This window comes from Benincasa hispida, chromosome 3 (assembly GCF_027475165.1).
Source record: "Benincasa hispida cultivar pf3 chromosome 3, pf3_genome.v1.1, whole genome shotgun sequence".
In the NCBI taxonomy this organism is placed as follows: domain Eukaryota; kingdom Viridiplantae; phylum Streptophyta; class Magnoliopsida; order Cucurbitales; family Cucurbitaceae; genus Benincasa; species Benincasa hispida.
Genome location: NC_143480.1, coordinates 55,490,716 through 55,517,324, shown reverse-complemented (window position 1 = coordinate 55,517,324; position 26,609 = coordinate 55,490,716). Strand labels below are relative to the sequence as shown.

General features: G+C 31.2%; 2 protein-coding genes and 1 long non-coding RNA gene across 4 annotated transcripts; all 3 read left to right on the top strand.

The window, feature by feature from the left end:
- The first annotated feature begins 3,441 nt into the window (after positions 1-3,441).
- LOC150037389 (binding partner of ACD11 1-like) lies at positions 3,442-9,270 on the top strand. 2 transcript variants are annotated; one of them, XM_090311599.1, is made up of 8 exons: positions 3,442-3,579; positions 3,687-3,796; positions 4,599-4,674; positions 5,627-5,698; positions 5,777-5,842; positions 6,604-6,944; positions 7,867-7,990; positions 8,996-9,270. In XM_090311599.1, the coding sequence occupies exons 1-8, from the start codon at positions 3,574-3,576 to the stop codon at positions 9,014-9,016; spliced, it is 816 nt and encodes a 271-aa protein (XP_090167725.1). In that variant the 5' UTR covers positions 3,442-3,573; the 3' UTR covers positions 9,017-9,270. The 2 variants fall into 2 exon arrangements, with proteins under 2 accessions (XP_090167725.1, XP_090167724.1); XM_090311598.1 differs by having other exon boundaries at positions 4,599-4,725.
- A 5,235-nt stretch (positions 9,271-14,505) lies between these two features.
- LOC150037388 (uncharacterized) lies at positions 14,506-15,156 on the top strand. Its single transcript, XR_016528707.1, has 2 exons — positions 14,506-14,636; positions 14,719-15,156. It is a non-coding gene; the product is annotated as an uncharacterized LOC150037388 (long non-coding RNA).
- Positions 15,157-20,099: 4,943 nt separating this feature from the next.
- On the top strand, positions 20,100-26,343 carry LOC150037387 (multiple C2 domain and transmembrane region protein 16-like). The gene is made up of 3 exons (XM_090311535.1): positions 20,100-20,769; positions 22,268-23,796; positions 25,122-26,343. Exons 1-3 carry the CDS (start codon positions 20,229-20,231, stop codon positions 26,196-26,198), a joined length of 3,147 nt encoding a protein of 1,048 aa, XP_090167661.1. The 5' UTR covers positions 20,100-20,228; the 3' UTR covers positions 26,199-26,343.
- Positions 26,344-26,609: the final 266 nt, after the last annotated feature.

The window sequence follows — 26,609 nt, the reverse complement described above, 5'->3', positions numbered from 1 at the left end:
TGGGTCACCGTTTTTTTTTTATTATTATTTTTTGAAAATTTTTTCTTACTTCCTTTTTCTATAGAAGAATTTGATTTTTGCGGATCAATAAACTTTAATGTTTACATAAATGAACTAATATATTACATCAATTATTAAAAATTTAATAATCAAATAACATGTATTCTATACAAAAATTTTAGCATTTACCTTAAAATACAACCACCATAAATCTAATATAACTTTAAAAGAAACTAACTCAAATCTTTCAAATCTTCAAGTTCAAAGTCCATACTCAAAATATTCAAAGTCTACATTCAAATTTATTAAAATAAAAACAAAAAGTCCAAGTGTAATAATAACTATTAGCTTATTATATAAAAGTCCAAGTTCAATAATAACTATTAGCATAAAAAAAAAAAAAAAAAAAAAAAAAAAAAAAAAAAAACATGATAAATGAGTGAGTTTTCTTCTTCATTTTTGGTCTTTCACTTCTTAATGCCTGCAAAATTTACATATACATTAAACCAAGAGGATTGTTTATAACACAAGTAATAATAATATATTATATTATGGTAGTAAAACTCACAATTAAAATCAATAATATGCTCCAAATCCAATTCCTTATTTCAAAACAAGAGAATGATGTGCTCCCTATAAAACAAATCATACAAAATTAAATATATTGATTATTTGAACATAATAATGTTAAATATATACAATAAAAAATTCATTTAATTACCTGACTCAATATTTTCACAAGTCTCTAACTCTTCAAGTTGTGGAGGGAGTCAAAAACTTCGAAAGGAATCAAGAATCCTCCCTCCTATACTAAACACAAATTCAAAAGCTACTGTAGATATCGAAATTGCCAAAACATAAAAATTTTTTATAAAATGGGATATTTGTAGCCATTTATTTTCCACCCGTACAAAATCTAAAATCGTCTTTATCTTCTATATCCTTGTCAGACAAATAAGAACTCAAATCATTCTCCACTTTCAATGAACTTTCTCATTCTCCCAATCTCTTAAAAGTTATCCATGGATCATCAATTTCATCATCCACATCATGATCATCTTCATCTATAGTGACAGTATTTGATTGTTGAGAATCATTGGTACTATGACTACATCGAGTAGATGTGTTATGTGATTTGTAAAAGTCATATAAACGATACAAATATACCTTCACACTCTCAAACACATCCTTAACAACATCACTCTCATAAACATTGAAAAGACAATAATTCAAGTACTTTAATCTATACTGAGGATCAATCACCATAGCTACAAACATCAATTTATTCACTTTTTCAAATGAACCACAATACTTATTAAACTTTGTCTTCATATTCATAGCTATCATACATAGAATAGAGTTGGTATTGTTACTCCATTTGTTTAAAACGAACTGAATTTTATTAATTTCCTTATAATCAATATTAGAAGTCACATATGAAAATCTACTTATCTTTGTAGTGGTTTCATAAAACTTTTTTAAAAACTTAATATATACACATATAGTCAACCAATCAGATACACTTTGGGGCCCTAATCTTTTGTTTTCACGGTCGTCTTCCTCAAAGTAATCAACAAAATATAAGTCCTCTTTCTTTTCCTCTAAAATTCTAAAAGCTTCAAATAAGTAAAATTCCATCTAGTTGGCACATCTAAACAAACAAAAGCCTTACACTGATTTTTTTTCTTGTTTCCCACAAGTTTTAAATTTTTCCATTCTCCTAGGTGATGATCGAACATATCTCACAACATTACGAACACTAGTAATAGAATCATGCATATATTTCAGTCTATCATTTATAATAAGATTAATAATGTGGGAATAACACCTCATTTGTAATAGTTATCTATTTAAAACAACAGATTTTCAACTTTTGAGTGTTCTTTAACATAAGAAATAGTCACATCGTTAGAACTTGCATTATCAACGGTGACGGAATTTTTTTTGTCAATCCCCCATTCCAACAAACAACTCTCAATCACCTTCCTAATAGTCTCCCCCTTATGATTAACAACTTGACAAAAACTCAAAATCTTCTTATGCAAAACCCATTTACAATCAATAAAATGTGCAGTGATGACCATATAGTTTACATTTTGTAGCGAAGTCCATGTGTCAGTAGTAAGACAAACTCTTTGAGAGCTTTTAACTATAAATGATTTCAACTTTTTTTTTCTCCTCAAGATAAGTTGATATACATTTCTAGCGATTGTTACTCTCGATGAAACATCAAGCTTAGGATACAAAACACTACAAAAATGTCTAAAACCCTCCATCTTAACAAATTTGAACGACAACTCATTTATATTTATCATTTTAGCGCATGCTAGTCTACACGCTTGTTGGCTAAACAATGTCGTCACAAAATTACTAACATTGACTCATTTTCCATCATTTGAAGGTACAAAAGTTAGGGTGACTTGTCTTTTTTCTTCATCTCTATATGGGTACTTCTTACATTGATTTCTTAAGTGCTTCCATAAAGTGCTAGTTCCACAAGTATTATTATCACATGCATAATCTTTACCACAATAGTTACACTTGCACCTAGCTCCATCATTAGCACTCGTTTCCATTTTTGTGAAATGATCCTACACAGAAGAAGTTGGTTTATTAGGTCTCTTTCGATTGGACTTAGGAGGTAGGGTGGTATATCTTTAGGAGTTTGACTAACATTAGGAGGGGGAGGAGGAAAAGAAGGCGACGTTTCATTATTATCGGTTCTACTTACATTACCATTACTGTTGTCCATCTATAAAATAAATGAAACTAGTAAACAACTAATTTACACCTACTTGTACAATTAAAAAAAAACATTAACTACGCAATTAACTCAAAACAACCCAGGTATAAAGATTAATCGCACATAAACAGCTCATGTATATAATAAAAATTAAAATATTTTACTCATAATAAAGTTAGAAAATGGTGAATCTACCGTGTTTGATTCCGTGTCCGTCGTGACGGCTTTGGGGAATCTAACTATTCTCAAGACTGCGAGATTGAACAAAAATTAATTCAATTAATTACATACTTTATAGGAGGGTAAGCATGTCATTTCAAACTACGACCCCAGAAAAAGGCAATGGTTTTGTCAAAATTAAGTAAGGAATAATTTAGGGATTAACCACTCATAATTTTCTGGATTTTTCATCTTTAAAGATCTAAAGACGAAAGTTGAATAATATTTCACGCTAGAAGTATTGAAAATGAAAATTTAATTCAAATTATGAGGGTGATATGCTTTCACGTCATAGAATTCATCTTAATATTGACTTAATTAATTTTTGTGAATTTTTTTTTTATAATTTTTAAGAAATTTAAATTGATATCAACATTTTCGTAAAACGAAGACTTCAACGTTTTTCTCGACATCGACAAAAAAGAAAAAAGAAAAAGAAAATGAAAATGAAAATAAAAGGGGCAAATTTGGAAAGTGAAGTTTCTTAGCATACTAATTTCTTTGTCCGGTGATACTTCTATACTTCTTTAAAATTGCCTCCAAGCTCCAACCTGTACAGCTTCCTCTCTCTCTTTCTTCAAGAAATTCGCCAAATTCTTCGATCGTTAGCTATGCAGGTAGCAAATCCCTCAATTTCCACTACTTTATTTCAACTTGTGCTCTCTGATTTTCGCAATCAACTTCAGTTTTTCCCTTGTTTTTTATCTTGATTTCTTCTGCTCAGTCTCAGACTCGGACGGTTCAAGTCAAGCACGTTTCGGATCTTGCTACTGAGAGGGAGATTCACGAATTCTTCTCCTTCTCTGGAGAAATTGAGCACATAGAGATACAATGGTAGGTGATTAACTCTGTGTTACTCTGAAGTCTGAACATAATTTGCAAAATGTGGTAAAGAGAACATGTGTATGATTGATTGATTATTATTCCCTTTTCTATGCGGCTGATTTAGTTTTAGGTTTCCTACTGTTTGGCTTCTGAGAAAAAGTAGTTAGCAATTGAGCATGAGGGTTGTAATTGTTAGAGCTGACAAGCAATTAAGGAATCCTTTGATGAGTTTTGGCAAAATATTAGAAATGCAGTTGTTCATGTTGGAAAAGTTTAAAAAAGTGATGAATTCTAGGTACTATAAAAGGATCATATGCCTTTGGTTTGAAATCCTCTGACTAGAAATACTTTAAGCTTAAGTGTGCTAACTCTACTTAAATTCCCTTTTGTATTCTCTAGTTTGAGATTCAACTTAAAGGTTGTGAGTAGAATAAAAGTTTTTTTTTTTAGAGAATGCTCTTGTAATTAGGATCGGGAAGAAAATTATCTTGTGTGATTGTAATATGTAACAAATTTTTACATAGTAGATTTCTTTCTGGTGGGTTGTGATTTTTCTTTGGTTCAAAGCTTTCCAAGTTAATTCTTATGTTCCAATTTTATTATTCTTATTATTATTTCTTATAAAAAATTTCTCTGATATTTTTCTGCTTATTAAAGTGATAGTAGAGGGAGGTTTTTCCCAACATCCCTCCTGAGAAGATAAGAAGGGTCCGATGGTTGCAACTTATTATTATCTTTACTTTACCATTATTGTGCTGTGTAGAATGAGCAACTGCTGGATTGTTATTCTAATTTATTCTTGTTGGTGCAGTGAACAGGGGCAATCCAAGACTGCGTTCGTGACATTTAGAGATCCCAAAGCTCTTGAAATTGCCTTGTTGTTATCGGTATTCCATTATCTCGATTCTCTTTCATATCCACGGAGTCAGTTATCGTCGGTATTCCATTATCTCGATTCTCTTTCATATCCACGGAGTCAGTTATCGTGATGTGTTTGTTGAACTTGTGGTTTTACAATGAATGTCAAGGAGCATCATGTTGAAGTTTGGTTCATGTGGGTCTACATTTGGCTATAAACATCTTATTTAAGCTATGCTAGTTCTTAGTGTCCAGTTAGTTCTATATCCTCTTTAATTTTATTCCCTTAATTTTCTTGCCATTAATTTTGATTGAATTGAAAACTGATGGACGAGTAGAATCTCGGTTATTTTTTTTTTTTTCTTTTCTTTTTCTCAATGAAAATGCATTTTTTCAGATGAAGATTTTCTACTCATAACCTCAAACATAACAGAAGAAACTTCTTTATAGCTGTAATATACGATCTTTTAGTAGAAGCTACCCTGTTTTTGCGTTTTGTCTTTCTGTTCACCACACTACTCTTTCTAATAATAATTATAAACCAGAGATAAGTTATCAAACTAATGTTAAAAGCGGCATTTTTTTTTGGGACTAACTTTGTCCTTAATTTTGGAGCGAAAAACAACTCAAAGAAGCAAGGATGGAAAGAGAAAAAAAGGAAAAAATAAGAAAAAGAGATGAGAGTAATGGTTGAACTTGAAAGTGAGACTATTTAACTGAACTTTACGAGAAAACATCTGCCTTGCTTTTACTTTTGTTACGAATAAAAGCATTAGTGAGAAGTAGTACTAAATGGATATGTTTCTAGAAAAAGAAGGAAGCTAATACCTTTTCTTAGCATGATCATTTCTTCACGCAATAATGGAATCATTTGATATTTTCATCACGCAATACTGGAAATGTACTTTTTCTTCTTCATATCTCTGCCGATGCCATAAGCTACTATGAACAATTTCTATCATTTATTTATTTTCCATTTAGGGAGCAACAATCGTAGATCAGATTGTCAGCATATCTCTTGCTGAAAATCATGTACCAAGAAGAGAAATGCAGGTAGTGTTTTTATGTTTGAATATGTTTCGAGGTCATCTAGCTGTTTATTCTATAATTTTAAATTTACTATGTTTGCAGGAAGTACGGGTTGTGGACAATGCTGCATGTCTCACTCCTACAGAAAATAATTTTCCTAGCACTGAGGTAAATGTGTTGACCCCACTCTATGAACATCGAGTACTATTTGAGTAGCATTTTCTTTCACATGATATACTGTTACGGAAAACCAAGGCTGGGGATTTTCATCAAATGGAAAAGTTTAGGACAATGTTTATTGTTTTCTCTCATTAGATTTTTTTAAATTGATGTAGATGGATGGAAAGTATTAGATGATATAATATTAAATCAACCTTCACCAACTTAAGCTTTTGAATCAATTAGTGATTTAATAAAAAGTAAAACCTCCAGTTAACGCATGTCCGTTGAGAAAAACTTTCCATTACTACCGAATAAAATTGGGAACACAAAATTAACATGGAAAAACTTTAAATCGAAGAAAAAACCTTGGACTAGAAAAGTCTACTATGCGAAAAATTATTACAATTACACCGAATAATTTTCCTGAACCCCAATTACAAGAGCACTCTCTCAATATATTATACCACTCACACGACTGAACTAGTATACCGAGTTTAAAGTGCTTCCAATTAGGATGATTAGCAGCCAAATGTATAGACTCTTTTTATAGTATTTGGAATACATCACTTTCTTAAACCTTTTAGATGTGGGACAACTATAGTTCTACTATTTTGCCAAAATCCAACCCTCGCTACACTTACTGGTGAAATAAGAGTTTCACACTTTTAGTTTTCAGGTGGATCTTGATTTCCTTGCTTTATTTAAATACAAGTGGATGGTGAGGCACCTTATCTTTATTCCCACCTTAAACCTTTTTGTGTTTACAGGATTCTGCGAGCCAGCCTAGCAGTGGGAAAATGTATGTTAATAGAGCACAAGTAGTAGTTGCAACTGTGCTTGCTAAAGGTTCAGCAATTGGACAAGATGCCATGAACAAGGCAAAAGCATTCGACGAAAAACATCAGTTAACAGCTAGTGCATCTGCAAAGGTATTATCCTTTGACCGAAGGGTTGGGCTCACCGAGAAATTGACAGTTGGGATATCAGTGGTTAACGAGAAAGTCAAGTCTGTAGATCAAAATCTTCACGTTTCAGATAAAACAATGGCTGCAATCTTCGCAGCTGAGAGGAAACTCAATGATACAGGATCTGCTGTCAAAACAAGCAAGTATGAATCATCATTCTTAGGAAACAATTTGCACTGCTCTATTTTGTTAGCTTATCCCCTAATTAAGCAATTTTTACTTCCCTTCCTCCTTGCTATTTTCAAATTTTAGAAACTTATGTTCTCCACTCCTAGCAAGAAAGCTGAAAATTAGGAGGCGTTTGAGACACTACGTTAGTTGTTAAATCTATTGGTTATAATAGTTTGTATTTGAAGTGTAGTCTATTTTAGTCTAGGTAAAAGTAGTAAAAACTGTTAGTCGATAACAGAGAGGGAGAGAGAGAATGAGTAGAAAATAGTAAACATTGTAAGAAAGAGGGATTTGAAATAGTAATATTATAGTTAATTGTAGGTTACTATTGTAATTTAAGTTGGGGGCCCAAACAACCTAGGGTATTTGGCCTCCCAACTTAAAGTTGGTGGGGCTATAAATTATAATAGTCCACTTTATGTTTGGGACTCCAAATATAATAGTGGTGTTTACAACTATTTATAACCTATAATTATCTACAATATTACTATTCCAAATCTCTCTTTATTACAATGTTTACTATTTCATTCCCAGATTAAATAGTCAACATCTCAAACAAAGACTATTATAATTCATACTAAAATAGTCTGCACCCAAATACGGACTATCATAATCTACAAATTATTATAACCATAAATTATAATAACCACTAATTATAATGACCAACTCAAGTCCCCAAACACTCTCAGCTCCCAAACAACTTTCTTGTGTTTCAACTTCTTGAGAACTTTAGATTGATATTTCTACTTTTCAAATAAATAAGAATGGTTCTACTATTCATTTTGAATAAAGCTCAAATAAATAAGAATGGTTCTACTATTCATTTTGAATAAAGCTGTTATGACAATAGACGGAAGTGAATTAATTGTTTCACTCTATCTTGGCGTTGAACAGGTATGTGACAGCAGGTGCTGCTTGGTTAAATGGTGCTTTTGGCAAGGTCGCAAAAGCAGGCCAGGCAGCAGGTACAAAGACAAGAGAGAAGTTCCATTTGGCTATGTCAAACTTAACATCAAAGGTGCGTTTATGAAACCCTTTTCTCAGAGCTCATGTGTTCAAACTTCTACGATTAATATTGATTTTCCCTTGTTGAATCTTCTACATATTTCAAACCCATAAGTAAGTGAGAGTGTTAGCTGATATAATACGGAATTTACCTTCACCCAACAACTTGCTTTTGGGTTAATTGGTGATTTAAGAATTTTATAGATTAAGCCAAAACCATGCCCAAATGGGAAAATTTCCCAAAAGAAGAGAGCTCTCTATAACTTAATTTTGTTTGTCTCCTTCAAAGAACCTAGGCTGGTTTGGAGAGGCTTAAAGAAAAACACAAGTATTATTTAAAATCAACTTTTGACGACATCTTAAGCCAAATCCATGGCGCCGAAAAGTCCCTAAAAGAGAGAAAACTCTCTACAACCTCGTTTGTTTCCTGTTTAAAAGCCTCTTCCAAACAACTAAAGTTTGGCTACCTGTTTGGATTGATTTTTTAAGTGTTTAAGATAGTATTTGTAAGTGGAAAAATAGTGTTTTTAAGCACTTTGAAAGTCAATTCAAATCTTCAAAGGCTTACAAGATTTAGAAAAAAAGAAAAAGAAAAAGCGAATGAAAAAAGTAATTTACCAAGATCTCGTTTGGTAACAATTTGTTTTTAGTTTTTGAAATTTATGTTTGTTTCCACACCATTTTTCTATTATTATTTTCATCTATCTTAAAGAAACACTTGTCAAATTCTAAAAATAAAAACTACCTTTCGAAAACTATTTTTTAGTTTTCAGAATTAGTTTGGTTTTCTAAAACATGATCAGAAAGTGTTAACAAAGGATAGAAACTTCATTTTTAAAAACAAAAAAATGTTATCAAACTGGCATAAAACTAACAATTAAACGGAATTAATCTATTTAATCATGGAGTTTACCCTCTACACCAGTTTTTCCTGTGAAATTCTCTCTAGTTGAAATTGTAGAAGGTCCATTATTGGTCGCACCCTGTTGTAACTGGCCTTGATTTTTCAAACATGCAGGAATCCTCAGTTGTTGCCTAAGCTTAAAACTAAGTCACTTGGCTTGGCTGCTTGTATTTTCAGTGGGGGATTGAAATGAGTTTCTTCAACTCTATTTCTTCCGTGTTTTTTTTCTTGAGCACTGTGCTCTATTATTATTATTATTATTCTTGTCATTAATTTTAGTATCATTTTTTATATTATTCATATTCTTTAATTATAAGGGTGTTTGGCTGATGACAATTTTGTATTTGTAAGATTGGTTATGGAAGTGTAAAGAAAATCCCATTATTGTATGTCTTTGTACTCTTATTATTTGTTTAGGAGTATCAAGTCTGTGGCTCAGCTTGCTTGCTGACATTTTGTCTCTTCTTACTGATTTTTTTTTTTAATTATTATTATTATTTTTTTTTATCCATCTTTAGCATGTGAGGCCAAGTCCTATTGGTTACCTTGCTTGAGTGGGTCAGGTCTAATTTTTAAATCGGTTAAAAAATACTTTTGGTCCCGATGACTTGTTTGATGATGTTTTTGTTTTTTTATTTTCTATTTCTGTTTCTCTTTTTTCAGAAAACGGACTTGTTAACTTTCATGAAAGTAACAATTTAGTTTCTGAATTTTGATTTATAACGATTTAGTCTCATTACTTTTAATTTTGTAACAATTTAGTCCATAAAATATGTAACACTTTAGTCCCTAATGTAAATAAATTTATCAAATTTAGATGTTAATTTTTATTATTTTATGATGTGGACTTTGTATTTTATAAAAATACCAAGTCTTTAATTAGTTTGTTGGTTTATTTATGTAATAAATCTAATTAAATCTTAACTCTAATTTCAACAGTAAGGACTAAATTGTTACAAATTTTAAAATAAGGACAAAACTGTTACATAGTAAAGTTTAGGAGTTAAATTGTTACAAAATCTAAAGTTCATGGACTATATCGTTATAAACTAAAGTTTAGAGACTAAATTGTTACTTTTATGAAATTTTAAGGCCTAGAAATGATTTTTAACCTTTTAAATTTTAATTTCATTCAATTGAATTTTAAATTTCAATAAGCTGTACGATCTATGCAGACTACAAATACAGAATCCAACCCCAAAATGTTCAAATTGAACTTAGAAAGAAAAAAATGAGACTCCACAAATTTTCACAGAAACGTTCATATCTAATAAAAATGAGGAAAATAAATCTAAAAGAATTCTTTAAAATATATAATCTATGTCTTGTTTGGTAATTATTTGATTTCTTGTTTTTGTTTATGAAATTAAGTCTAAGGGTGTATATAAAAGCACAAAAACCAACCGAATTAAGGTTGGTTGGTTGGTTTTCGGGTTTTCTAAAAAAAATTTGAAAACCAACCGATTGACATATATATATTTGTTTTTTTAAAAATAAGTATAAAATTAAGCCCATTACCACCAACTTAAGCTTAAACCTACTATTTTAGTATTGATTTATTATTATTTTTTATGTTGTCTAATTTTCAAACTATTACATGATTTATTTAAATTTTTTCATTAAAAAATATGATTGATTTAAAATTAAAAAAGTTGCTAATTTTATTAACCTAACAATAACATATTATCCATTCATATTTCATTTTCATTCACCTTGGCTCCTCTTAAAAAAAAAAAAAGAAAAAAAAAAAAGAAAAAAGAAAAAAAGACCGACACGATCGATGTATGGGTGAATTTCACTCTTTTTTCGGTCGATTTTCGGTGAAAACCGACACCGACGGACCGATGTACACCCCTAATTAAATCTATTTCATCCACATTTTTCTCAATGGTATGCATTTTTTTAGTACAATAGTTGAATTCTTAGTCAAATTTAAAAACAAAAGCTACTTTTTGAAAAAGCTACTTTTTTTAGTTCTCAAAATTTGGCATGGTTTTTTAAACAATCGGTAAAAGGTAAATAATAAATGAAGAAATTTGGAGGTGGGAGTAGTATTTGTAGGCTTAATTTTTTAAAACAAAAATAAAAAATAAAATGGTTACCAAACGAGACCCTAATTAATAAATTTGTGTTGAGATCTACATCGAAAAGGTGAAGATAATTTTTATAAAATATATGAATTACTCTTCTATAAACAAGTATTCAGTGACAAAAATATACAACTCAAGAATGGTAAATTTGAAGAGACATCAAAGCAAGTGTTATGCTCTGCATACATCCACATCCATCTATATTAATTATATGGTTAAATTCTAATTTTAGTCTCTAAACTTTGAGGTTTGTGTCTATTGGTCCACATCCACATCCATATTTCTTGAATTTTAAAAATATCTTCTACATCTCTAAACTTTCAATTTTGTATTTAATAGGTTCATGATATATTTATGTAAAAGATGTCAAATCGGTATTTTAAAATTCATTGGTCTATTAGATGTAAATTTAAATTTTATGTCAAATAGAATATTAAGGCTCTGTTCGATAACCATTTAATTTTCTACAATGAGCCTATAAACACTACTTTTATCTTTGGTTTTTCTGTTTTATTATCTACTTTTAAGTTTTGTTTTCAAAAATCAAGCAAAAATTGAAAACTAAATTAATTTTTTTTTTAAAAAAAAAAACCTTATTTTTGTCTTTGAAAATTGGTTATGGATTCAAATGTTTAAATTCATGTACTTTTTTGGACACAAATTTAAATGTTTAAATGTTCTATTAGACAAAGAATTAATTTTTTTTTTTGTCTATTAAATGAATTAATTTTCAAATGTTGAATATGTAGAAAATAAAATAGTGAAAATTTAGATAACTTTTTAAAGTTAAAAGATAACTTTTATATATTTTTTGAAATTCAAGGACTTATTAGAAAAAAAAATATGAATGTTCAAGTATTAAACTAGTGACTTAACATATTTTTTTTCATATATTAAATATAACATTAAAGAAAAAAGAATCAAAATAGAAACAAGTAAAAAGATCCATTAGTTGAAATAGGTTAAACAAATTTATTCTGTCAACTTCAATTTTTATATATATCAGATCCCATAACTTTAAATTTTGTGTCTAATAGATTTATGAAATTATAAAGTATCTAATAGGATCCTTAAACTTCTAATATTTTGTCAAATTGGTCATTGCGGCAAAATTACTTTTACATTGCAAATCTTGCAACAAAACTTTTCATCACAATTTTACTAAGATTAGTTAATTTTTCGTTGCTAGACTCATTGTATATCTATCTATATATGTATATATAATTTTGTAGGTGTATAATTGTGTAAGCATGAAAATACTTTTCATAAAGTAGACAATGACAATTACTCTCTTGTTGTCTCTCAATCACTCTTTATTATCATGAAATCACATGAAATCTAAGCCCCCCATATATATATATATATATTAGAAAAAAAGTCTCATATTTATAGAAGTTTGCCAAAGTTACATGGGGTGGTGGTATGTCTGACATCTTTTGTCAAACAATATTAAAATAGTTTGGTGTGTGACACAAAAGCAAAAGCTGTTTATGGACAAAAGGCAACTCCTTTTTGACTCATTCTCTTTACCTATCTACTCATCTTTCACAAATATATAATTCTTCTTCAAATTCCTTTCAAACCCATTTGTATTCTTTTTTCTTCTTTGAACCATAAATTTCCCTTTTAAGCTTCTCTATGATCTTACCATTGATGTATGCCTTAGCCAAACTTGAAATGAAAGGTAATATATAGATATAAGTAATTTTTTCTTTAAACTTATTATGATGATGTAATTTGAATAAGTATTTGTTTTGTTTGCTTTAACCAGGACTTTCCTATCAAAGCCCATTTGCTATTGTGTGTAAAAAGTAACATGTTCGTCAAGTACTCGAGTACTCCTGTCATGCTTTGGATGACTTACTCACAAATAAATATGATAAATTTTTTTTAATTAAAAAAAACAAGCAACAAAGCTACCAAAACTAAACACATTAAAAAACCTCTAACCAAAGAGGGGAAGAGCACTATCTACAAAAATATATGTCTAGCTTCCTTGAGAGAAGACCAACGTTGCAATGACACAAACAGATTTATTCCCCTTTCGAAGGATATGACATTGAACAATATTAACAGTATTCCCAACAAAAAGAATATCCTCAATAAGGACTCAATCAACAAAAGAAAAATCTTCCCTATTCAAAAGGTTGTGTCACTACAAGAATTTTGAGCTTCAATGTCGGTTGAAAAAAGTGAAATCGGATGTATAATATCGGTTTTATTTTTTTTTAAAAAAAAAAAGCGGATTTTTAATGTCGGTTTTAAACCGACATTAAAGACCCGCTTAATTTATCCTCTCACTTTCTATTTTCCCCCCATTGTTTTCATTTCCCTCTTCACACTCCCCCTATTTTCTTTTTCCTCTCATTCTCATACTTCCCTCTTCAGACCTTATTCTTTCTCACTCCTCTCTTCTAAACCTCTTGCCATTCGTCCGTCGATCGTGGGCGAAGAGTTTGACTTGGTGTAGATCTGACCTCCGTACAAGTTTGTTTGTCGTGCAACCCCCGTTGCCGCATCCAATCGCTCGGATCTGTTGGTCGTTTCGCCGGATCTGCTGCTCGTTCCGTCGTCATTCGCGTGTCTCCGTCGGATCTGCTGCTTATTCCGCCTCATCGCGTATCTCCACTAGGTCTGCTAGTTCCGTTGTCGTTTGTGTGTCTTCTCCGAATCTGCCACTCGTTCTATCGTCGTTCGCGTGTCTCCGCCAAATCTGTTGCTTGTTCTGTCATCGTTTGTGTGTCTCCGTCGAAGCGCCACAACCACGCGTCGTCGTTCGCATGTCTCCACCACACTGTCACCAGGTTCATTCTTGGCCAAATATCCCCTTAATTTTCACTACTCTACTTATCAGTTTTTAAATTTGACCGAAAATGAATCCCTCAGAAAGAAAAAAAGTTAATGAATACCTTTTAACTTTTGAAAATAGAGCTCTAACAAATGAGATCAAAGATTTTTGTGACAGTTGCAAGCCAACAAATTGGGACTTCTACCAAGCCTTCGACGCTCACACCATCAACAACAAACAAGGCCCTCTCTTCCCCTGCTCCGACAAATGTATTTCCATTTTTTCCCTTTAAAATTTCAAGTATTACACGCAATCTTCAAACTCCCATTCCTAATTCGACTTAAACATTAATTGATGGGTTGTAAAGAAGTTAATAAATACCTTTTAACTTAAGTTTGTTTTTCTTTATCAACTTAAGAATTAAACATGACATGTTTTAAGCCTCAGTCATTTTGGTAATATAAACAAGTCAAAGAGCATTATTTAATTTGAAAGGTTGGATAAAAGACGAGGTATGAGTTTCTACCCCATGTTTATACAATGTAACATTTATAGTTATGCTACTAGTGTGAGTGTAGTTTTTCTATCATGTGAGTGCAGGTTTTTCTATGCTTCTAGTTCTTGCATCTACCATGAATTTAAGCAATTGGAAACTAATGTTCATATTTACTTATGTGTTAATGATTTGGAAATGAAACAACTATTAGACACGTGCTTATTAAAACTGTGTTAATGTTTGTCTTGTAGCCCCAAGATGCTTATGGTTTGGAGAAGCTTGCTACAGAGGAGTTGTGCAAACATTATACTAAGGATTTCGGTATTGAGTGCCAAACTTGGAGGTTCCACAACATTTATGATCCATTTGGAACATGGAAAGGTAGATCCAAATGCAAGAAATGATTATGTTATCTCTGGACAATCATAATGTAAGATCTGATGCTATCGATTCATTCATACAGGTGGAAGGGAAAAGGCTTCTGCTGCATTCTGTAGGAAGGTTCTCACTTCTATAGACAAGTTTGAGATGTGGGGAAATGGTCTTCAAACAAGATCTTTCACTTTCATTGATGAATGTGTAGAAGGTGTCCTGAGGTAAGAAAGCTCAATTGCTGTAAATTCCATGTTTAAAATTTGTTCTTTCTTGGATTTGGTATAATCTTCATCACCTCAAGAGTGTTCAAAGGTAGAAAGAGTTTGAGACATTTGGAGATACCCTTCGAGGACTTTGGGATTAGTTGGGGTGGGCTATGAACATAATGTAAAGGAAAAATAACCTTAGTTTAAGTAGTTTTTTGCTTATTGGTTTCAGTTCAACTCTAGCTAAGGAAAAATAATTAGTGTATATTTTGTATTATGAGCAACTTCTATTATATAAACTTTGAAAGGTTGGAATTGTATATTAAGTTTGTGAAGATGTGCAATATTGAAGAACAGATGACATATTTTCCTGATGTGCAACATTCTATAATATGTTTTTATAAGTTATTATTATATGTTGTTTGCCCATTTTTGTCTGCTTGCAAGAAGTCATGCTTTCGATTTGGATCAAATCTGTGGTGGATGGTGGAGAGACCATAATGAAGGAGCAATTTAAAGACTATTTGGAAAACACTATATAATGACAACAAGTGTGTGTACTTTTATTTATTTATTTTGGGGGTGGGGGGGGGGAAGTATATTTACAAGTTTTAGTTTGTATTTTATAGTTTAAAAGTAAGTTCTCGCTGGATCAGAATTTTAATTTTGCTATGTAGCACTTATGAGTTTTGGTAATTTGTTGATTACCTTGCTTTTAGAGTTAAATTATCATCTCAAATTGCAACTTATTATTATGGATTTGTGAAAGCAAACAATTAAGAATTTATTTTGTGCATGAACAGGTTGATTACCTTGGTTTTAGGGACATGTCGTTTTTAACTTTGTGATCGACATTAAAAATGGATTGGACGATAATTATATTGAATACACGGACAATAATTGAAAAAATGGACATGGTATTTACAAAAAAAAAAAAACGAACAATAATTGAAAAAAAAAAACGAACAATAATTGAAAAAAAATGGACAAGGATTCTAGGTTTTAATGTCGGTTGACAACCGACATTAAAGCTAGTGTTATTAAAGCCCTTTAATAACACTATCTCAACCGACATTAAACCCTTTAATGTTGATTGTCAACCGATATTAAAGTCCAGAATTCTTGTAGTGTGTTATCCTAATATACTAGTAAGTTAGAATGACAAGATACATTATAATTTTAGGGGCCGTTTTTTTTTTGGAATATAGATTCCCGAAATCTTTAGATGTCTGTAATTATAGATAGCCGGGATTGTAGATGCCCGAGATCTTTAGAAAGTCATGTTTGTTTCGTAGGGAATATGTTTTATGGATGCTGTGTTTGTTTTCAAGGATTTTGTGCATGAGAATATCTTAAATTTATGTAGTCTTCCAATAATGCCCATACGACTATTCATGTAATTTTCTCATTAAATTAATATAATTCGAATTTGTGTAACATATTTGTTTTCTTATTAATTTAAATTTATTTTTCTATGTTATTTTTTTTTCAAAAAATTAGTCTTTATTAATTTAATATTTTATTCTATATCACCAATAAACATTGTCACAATATTATCTATCAATCCCAAAGTACGCTGATCCATATTTACAAATAATATAAATATATTTTTCATAAATAAGCTTCGGAATATTAACAACATGAATATTAAATTTACCTGGTAAATGTCTCAAAGAATAAGAAAAATTTAGTTAAAAACTATCCTATCAATACTTTTTCAATAATAAATATAAATATAAAAATACATAAATTAGTTTACAACAAATTTATGTACTTTACAAAAACAAAATAATAATAAAAATAGATAATCTAATTGGTATATATATATATATATATATAATTACATAATCTAATTAGTAGGAAATAGAAAATAAAAAATTAATTTTCAAAAATTAAAATTTAAAATATAATTTGAAGAAAATGAAAATATACGATCTAATTTGAAGAAATTAAAAAAAAAAAAAAAAACCTAATCTAGTTTGAAAAAAACTTGAATACAAAATCTAATATTTTAACAAGAAAAAAAATAAAAATTTTCTATCTTCATTCTATTGTTGGACTTTATGTAAAAAAAAATGTTGATTTTTATATATTATGAAACAAACTTGAATAAAAAATTTGCTCTTTTAACAAAACTAAAAAATCAAATCTTTTTTCTTCATTTTATTGTTGGAATTTCTGTCAAAACAATTGTAGATTTTTTATACTTTGAAACAAACTTGAACACAAAATATAATCATTTAATGAAAAAAAGAAAAAGAAGAAAAAAAATTCAAATCTTTTATCTTCATTCAATCATTGGATTTTTTGTCAAACCAGTTATAGATTTTTTTTTTTTTTTTTTTTTGTGTCTTTTAGCGTAGAACTAGGTTTGGCTTAATTTTTATTAGAGCTTAAGAATTTATTAGAAATTTTTTAAAAGTTCAAAAAAAGAAAATTAAAAGTTTAAGAGAATTGATAGACTTCTAAAATTAAAGTTTCATAAAATGAAAGTCATATAGTAATAATAAGGTCTAGACTCAAGTCTCAACAAGAAGAACAAAAGTTCTTCCACAATCAAGATTTTTTTTTTCCAAAAAACATATACATACACAAATTAATCCTAATTATGGTCTAGTCTTAACAAAAAAAATGCAATAAAAAGAAAATATATAAACCTAATCTAAAGCACGTTCTATAGAAAATGAGAGACATTGAGACCTCCCATTTCACAGTAAGATCTCAACATAAATCTCATATAAAAAAAACAAAAGGATCAAAATCAAATAGACAACACCAATAACAAAAATGTGAAAGGTAGAAAAAATTAAGAAGGAAGTAAGAAAAGGGAATGCAAAATGGAGAAAAAGTAAGAAAAGGAATGTGAAAATACCTTGCACAAGTGTGAGAGAGGTTTAAAAGTGGCTAGAGAAAAAAAACATTGTGATGGTTAATTATATACTAATTAGGGATAAGGGTAAAGATTGTAATTTTACACGATATATGATAGTAGAGAATTTTGAAAACCCATCATTTTAAGGGGAATGGAGAAGCCTAAAATGGAGAGATTTTAGGAAGTCGGGTATTTTTGGATACCTCACTATTTTAAAATTACCGCAATACAAACAAAAAAAATCTAGATGTCCATATAAGAATAATTTAAGATTACTACGAAACAAACCATCTCTTAATATAATTGCATCATTTGTTTCAAAACTACTTTGAGAAAAGGGTTTTTCTCTTTAGTTTCTTTCATATTAACCATACTTAAATCTATTAGGTTGTTTATTCAATTGTCTCAAATTAAATAAAATCTTAGATAATATATCTTACTCTTTCATGAGATCGAAGAATCCAAAATCATAAACTCCTAATTTGTTGTAAAACAAGAAAAAAAAAAAAACTCTTTCGTCAAGCCTTATTCTCTTTTTTACTTTATGTTAGATGCCAGATTTTGGATAGAGAAAATGCACATGATCTTTATGTGACATCAACATTGAATTTGTTCGAAGGCGAGAAAAATATGGCTTGGAAAGAGAAAATCAGCACACGCTGAAAGTGAAAGAGTAGGGAAGCTAAAGAGTTTCCGAATATGATTCAAGTTATCTCATATGAAATTATAACGATGTACAGGATAATTATATAATCTACTGGACCAAGGGGTGTGTACGATTTTATGTTAGGCTAGGGTAGGCCTCGACCTTGACCGAGGACAAGCATCTTCCTTAGGCCATATTTCAGGCCTAAAATGATCACTTGGGTTAGGACATGCATAAGACATATCTCGTTACACATTTGATAAGGTTTGACCACAGTCGAGGCCGAACACACTGGCTTGGGTCAGTCCCTTTTCCTAGGCCCATTTTAGTTCTAAGTTGCCACTATTGACTCGTATCATGTTTTCTTTTTAACTTTGTCATTCCTATTTACACTAGACATCAATTATATCCTTCGATCCAAAATCACCCATAACACTTAATGTGAATGATACTTTTGACTATAACACATTGATATAACATATTTCAATTTCCTTTGCGTCTTATATATATAATTTTCGAACAATCACATTGAAAATACAACTTCTCTCCTTCTTAGGAACAAATTGTTAATTTCCAAAATACTTGTTTATTTGAGTACTAAACTTTTTAGAGTCAATTTTAGAATAATCATCCTGATAGAAAACAAATTAAACATATACAAAATCTCACATATTTTTGTGTACAAGCAAAAGTGATACTACATTTTATTTTAGTGAACAAATCAAATTATTAATTTCTTTATTTTTGACAATGTCGAGAACAAATCAATTCTTTTTTTTTTTTAACAATATATGTGAGGTGGGATATCAAAGCTCCGTTCTTGAAGTCAATAGTACATATTTGATGCCCGTTGAATTATAATCATTTTAACAAAGGAAATGTAATTTGAAATTGTAATTTCAGCCATAAAGAAATTATAAAACAATATGAAGTTCATAATATCAATGAGTTATAAGTTTGGGTTTGTTTAAATTAAAGTGAATGAAATCTCAATGGAATTGAAAAAGTTGCGTACCAGAATATATATATATATATATATTAATATTATAGGTCAAATATTCCTTTGGTTATTTCAATTATTCATATAACTTTACTAAGTATAAAAATTAATTAATATTTATTTTATAATTTTTTTCATAACCATATTGAATATCATGTATAATTCCATTGATTTAGCCAGACACGTGTTTATCAAAAGGTCAAATGAATCCCTCCAATTCCATCTAGATTCTTCGAATTTTATGACAATTTTTCGTGTCACAGATTTATGACTGTAAATAACAGTCATTAAATATAGAAAAATTAAAAATGTACATTTTTGACGAGAAAAGACGAAAATTTTGAAAATTTTGATTATTATGATAGTTTTTACGTATCACCAATTTATGATCCTCTAACTCAATTATATATTTCACTTTAACACAAGTTAATATATCATGATCACTTTGATTTGTCACACGAGACATTTTAAAGTGGTCATCTCGATTATAAATCGTACAATTAGTATATTAAGTACATAACTAGATATATCAAACCCAAGATGGATGATGTGTATATATATATATATTTTATTTATCAAGACAAAAAAGTATTTACAAATTAAAACTTTAGAAAATTCCTCATCACATATATTAATCAATTCTCCTTCACATTAAGGAAAGCAAAAAAGACCAAAGAAGATTTAAAGAAAAAAGTGTCTCAATAAAGCTGCTTGCCCACTAAGTTAAGCACCACACAACTTTAAAAGAAACAAAATCATAACATAATCATCATCTCCATACTTGCTCTCTTTACCCTTTTTCTTCAATTTTTATTCTTCTTCTACTCTCCTTTGAAACTCTTCACTGTTATTCTTGAGCTCTCTCTTGTGCAACATGGCCACTGGCCAATTGAGGAAGCTGATAGTTGAAGTTGTGGATGCTCGTAACCTCTTGCCCAAAGACGGACATGGAACCTCGAGTCCTTACGTCGTGGTCGACTACTACGGCCAACGAAAACGGACACGAACTGTAGTTCAAGATCTAAACCCGACGTGGAACGAGGTTCTCGAGTTCAATGTCGGGCCACCGTCGAGCGTGTTTGGAGATGTTTTGGAACTTGATGTGAACCATGATCGAAACTACGGGCCGACACGACGGAACAACTTTCTTGGGCGGATCAGGTTGAGTTCTACACAGTTTGTGAAGACGGGGGAGGAGGCTTTGATTTATTTTCATTTGGAGAAGAAGAGTCTCTTTAGTTGGATTCAAGGAGAGATTGGCTTGAGAATTTATTACTCTGATTGCGTTGCACCGTCGATTTCACCGCCATCAACGATTGAGGATGGCAATATAGTTAATACAATTGAGGAACCAACGATCGTAGAGCCAGAGCCAGAGCGAGAACCAAAGCAATCACCTTTGTTGGAACAACAAGGTGCTTTCACTTAACTTGAAAATTGATATTATTATATACTCTATTAACTTATTCATAATTGTCATTAAAATTTAAACCTAAAATGCTTTTGTTTTGGTATCATGTGTTTCTATCATCTAAGAAGTAATAAAACTTAGGGTAAAGTATAACAAATACCTTTAGATTTTATCATTTATTTTAAAAATACCATTTATACTTTAAAAAGTTACAATATTACTCTTTTAACTTTCATAAATGTTTCTAAAATACTCTTAGTATAAAAAGCATTTTAAAATTTTAAACAGAAATCAAGACTTATAACTATATGGTAATACCCTAGAATAATGTGATGATCCAAATTTTCACTCTAGATCACTACTATATCATTTCGAATATCAATTTTTGTTCAAAATTTTAAAGAATTTGTGTTCCAAAGATATTTTTAAAACGTTTATGAAAGGTCAAATGTAATATTATAACTCTTAAAAGTATTGAAGTATTTTTTTTATAAAATGACAAAATTCGAAGATATTTCTTATAATCTAATCTAAAAATTAATAGGATACAAACACATAAAAGCCCCAAAACCTTTCCCTGGAGTGAACCCTTGAAGGATGGAAAGGAAAAACTTTGAAATAATAACATTACAAGTTCTGATTACATAATTTTTTTAAATATCTTTCCATAAGTACTTTTTTCTTGTTAAAAAACACTTTTTTTTTTCTAATTATCCAAAATCATTGAAGAACCTATACTAAGTACACTCCAAATTACTAGTTCTCCTCATATATATTTATACAAAATAAAATTTTAGGAAAAATACCTTTTTCATCCCTAAATTTTGGTCTAATTTCTATTTAGTGTCCATATTTCAAAATGTCACACATTTAGTCAAGTTTTGAATTTGGTTTAAATTTAGTTTTTAAGTTTCTAGATGTTACAATTTTATCATTCACATTTGAGTTTTACTTCAATTTAGTTCTTATGTTTCAAGATTTACTTTTTTATCCTCAATTATTTATTAAATACTCATTTTCTGTCTTTAGTATTAATTTAGGTTAATAAATTAAAAAACATTAAAAGAATTATAATTAATTAAGTTTCACTGTTTTTTTTTTATCATTTTAAAAATTAAATTTAAAATTTTATTTTATAATTATTTTAATTAATTAATAGAAATTGACATTAATTTATTGATAGTGAGTATTTAATGAAAAATTGAGGTTAAAAATGTAAAATCTTAAAACTTAGGAACCAAATTAAAACAAACTCAAATCTTAAAGATAAAATTATAACATATTGAAATTTATGAACTAAATTGAAATAATATTCAAAATTTAATGACTAAATATGTAACATTTGAAAATCTAAGGATCAAATAAAAACTACCTAAATATCGAAAATTATTTTTCTCTATATTTTATTTGAAAGTACTTTTTTCCAAATCATTTAAATACTATGTTACACGTTACATCATTTACCTACGGTAAATTAAACTCTTTATTGATATATTTATCAGAGGTCACCCAACAAAGTGATGAAACATCCACAATCGAAGGCACAACGGCTCCGAAAACAGAAACTTTGGCCGATAAGGCCACTGCATCTCCGACAACAGAAACTCCGATTATCGACATTAGTACTCCGACAGAAATTCCAACTCCCGTTGTCGAAATGCCGTCGTCCGAAAACCATCCACCACCAGAAGTGGTGGAGCAGAGGGAGGCGCCGGCAGAAACATCACCGGAAGATAACCAACCTCAAGTGATCCCACCAACGGAGTCAAAACAAAATACAGAAGTCAACTTTGCGCCACAACCAATTAGAAGACCAACGTCGATATCAAGCTACACATTGGAGTCAACTGAAAGTCAAACAATCGAACGGTCCGCATTCGATCTTGTGGAAAAGATGCACTACCTCTTCGTGCGAGTAGTAAAAGCACGGTCACTCGCCACTAATAGCCATCCGATCGTGCAGATCGAAGCATTTGGAAAACGGATCACATCAAATCCAGCCAGAAAGAGCCACGTGTTTGAGTGGGACCAAACGTTTGCATTCAGCCGCGATGCAGCAGATTCTGCCTCAATAATGGAGATTTCAGTTTGGGATGGCAAAGGAAACGACGCCGTATCACCATCCGACGTGGACCGACGTAATTTTTTAGGTGGCTTGTGTTTTGAGGTATCAGATATTCTACTGCGGGACCCACCAGACAGTCCATTGGCCCCACAATGGTACAGATTAGAAAGAGAAACAAACGACGTCGCTTTTGGTGGGTATTTAATGTTAGCCACGTGGATTGGTACTCAAGCTGACGACGCGTTTGTTGACGCGTGGAAGACAGACGCCGGCGGGAATTTCAACTCTAGGGCAAAAATTTATCAATCGCCAAAAATGTGGTATCTACGCGCCACCGTGATCGAAGCCCAGGACGTGGTTCCGATCACCGCCGTGAAAGAAGCTTCATTTCAAGTCAAAGCCCAACTTGGCTTCCAAGTATCCATGACGAAACCCGTCGTAACCCGTAACGGCGCTCCGTCGTGGAATGAGGATTTGTTGTTCGTTGCCGCCGAGCCGATGACCGACCACTTGATCTTCACCGTCGAGAGCCGCCGTAGCTCGAAATCTCCGACCGTCATAGGGGTTGTGAAAATCCCACTCACTGACATCGAGCGGCGAGTGGATGACCGGAAAGTGACAGCACGGTGGTGCACACTCGCTGGACTTGTGGATGAAAAGGGATCATCCTACAAAGGAAGAATTCAGGTGAGGCTGTGTTTTGACGGAGGGTATCACGTGATGGATGAAGCGGCGCACGTGAGTAGCGATTACCGGCCGACGGCGAGGCAGCTGTGGAAGCCGCCGGTAGGTGTGATTGAGATTGGTGTGATTGGGTGCAAGAATTTGGTTCCGATGAAGACCACGGCGGCCGGGAAAGGCTCCACCGATGCGTATTGTGTTGCAAAATACGGGTCGAAGTGGGTCCGAACTCGGACGGTCAGCAACAATTTTGACCCGAAATGGAATGAACAATATACATGGCAGGTAATATTATATTTAATAAATATTTGTAGCCCAAAATATTTCTTCTTTTTACATTCTTTTCCCCTAAATATATAAAACTTCATTCGATGAATTTAATTTTTCTTCTCATAAATTTAATTTTTTCTTTGCAACCATGAATTTAAAGTTTGTCCGGAAAGATTTTTTTTAGTACTATTTTAAAAACTAAAATCCGTTTGGCATTCATTTTGTTTTTAAAAATTAAGTGTGTGAATTTTACTTTTACTTTCAATTTTTTTTTTTTTTTTTATCTACTTTTGATCAAATGTTTGAAAAACTGAACCAAATTTTGATAATTAAAAAAGTAGTTTTCAAAAATTTATTTTTAATTTTTGAATTTGGTTAAGAATTTAATCATTATACTCTAAAAAAATATAAATTATTGTAAGAAATATTGATGAAATAGATTTAATTTCTAAAAACAAAAACAAACCAAATGGTTACCAAATGGGGCCTTAATTATTTAGGCCCCGTTTGCTAACCATTTTGTCTTTTGTTTTTTTTCTCGTCATTTTTTACATTGATTTGTATTTTTATTGAGTACAATTTTTTAATTCTTAGCCAAATTCAAAAAATAAAAATAACTTTTGAAAAACTATTTTTTTTAGTTTTTAAAATTTGATTTGGTTTTTTAAGTTATTGATAAAAAAAATAAATAACAAAGCAAGAAATTTGAAGCTAAAAATAGTGTCTATATGTTTAATTTTAAAAAAGAAAAATAAAAAATAAAAGGTTTACTAACCTTAATTTTTGGCTAACATTTATCATTTCGTGGTTTTTATTATAAATTCTTCTATAAATGGGATTCTTCTAAAATTAGATTAAGGGCTTGTTTAGAATAATTAGAGAAAAATATATTTTTCATAAAAAAAAATTGAAAAACTATTTTGAGTGATTGTCAAATTTCTCAATTTTTTTTTCTTTTCAAAATGACTTATTTTTAAAATTAAACACATGAAAAGTTAAACCAAACATATCTTAAATTACAAATTTAGTCGTTGAACTTTCAAACTTCTATCTATTTGATCTCCAAATTTTAAATTTTAAGATTTAAATAAATACAATTATGAAAGTCTAAGATTTAAATTGATATATTTATACAAGTGGTTTTAGTTGATACAATTATTAGTTTGGAGTTTAAATTGATACAACTCTAAAATACAGGATCTAACTTAATATAACTATTAATTTAGGATTTAAATTGATACAATCTCCAAAATTTAAGGATATAAATTGGTATTTATCCAAAAAATTATTTCACATAAAAATTAGTGATTTTATCTAACATAAAATTCATTTTCCGCCAGGTTTACGACCCGTGCACGGTTTTGACAATTGGAGTTTTTGACAGCACAGAAGAATCCAAAAATGGCGGTTCAACCGAACCGGACCTACCCGATTCACGAATCGGCAAAGTACGGATACGAATCTCCACATTAAAAACCGGAAAGGTATACCGAAATTTTTACCCTCTCCTCGTTTTATCCGCCGCCGGAACCAAAAAAATGGGTGAACTCGAAATCGCCGTCCGATTTGTCCGTACATCGCCGCCGTTGGACTTCTTACACGTGTACTCCCAGCCATTGCTGCCGTTGATGCACCACGTGAAGCCTCTCGGAGTCCGGCAACAGGATTTGCTCCGAAGCGCGGCGGTGGAGACGGTGGTTGGTCATTTTTCAAGATCGGAGCCGCCGCTTCGACGGGAGGTCGTTCTGTTTATGCTCGACGCCGAATCGCATAGCTTCAGCATGCGAAAAGTCCGTGCGAATTGGTACAGAGTCATCAGCGTGGCCGCCACCGTGATCGCCGCCGTGAAATGGATTGACGATACTCGTTCGTGGCGGAATCCGACGGCTACAATTCTCGTCCACATCCTGCTGGTGATTCTGATTTGGTTCCCTGATCTGATCATTCCCACTGTTTCGTTCTACGTGTTCGTCACCGGCGCGTGGAACTACAAATTCCGATCGCCGGAGCTTCTTTCGAGTTTCGATTTGAAGCTTTCAATGACGGACGTTGTCGAACGAGATGAATTGGATGAGGAATTCGATGACATACCGAGCACGAGATCGCCAGAAGTTGTACGGATGAGATACGATAAGTTGAGGGTGATTGGGACACGTGTACAAAGCTTATTGGGGGATCTAGCAACTCAAGGAGAGCGCGTGCAAGCATTGGTGACGTGGCGTGACCCACGCGCCACCGGTATTTTCACTGGAATATGCTTTGCGGTGGCGATGGCGCTCTACGTGGTGCCGTTGAGGATGGTGACGGTGGCGTTCGGGTTTTATTACCTCCGCCATCCAATTTTTCGAGACCGGTTGCCGTCGCCGGCTCTCAATTTCTTGAGAAGGCTACCGTCTTTGTCGGATAGACTAATGTAGGTTGTGTAAGAGAGTGAAGAAGCTTGAGGAAAGAATAGATAGGGGAGGAAAGATTTTTTAGAAATTATTCAATGTGATTGTGTTAAATAATGTTGATGATAATTTAACCAAATATTAAATTAGATTAAATCACAAAATTGGTAGATATGGTACTATTGGTTTTGAGAAAAATTTAAATTGAGTCCTTATAATTTGAGAATTTATAATTTAGTCCTTACGATTAGAACAATTTCATAAAATAATCTTTATGATTTGATAAAATCTCATAAATAATCTATACAGTTTGATAAAATTCTCATAAATAATTCATATGATAGAATATTGAATTGGAAAGAAAAAAAAATTGAACTCCACATATTTTAGAAGTCAAAAGCTACAATTTAAATTTCAAAAGAACTCAAGATTTATGTT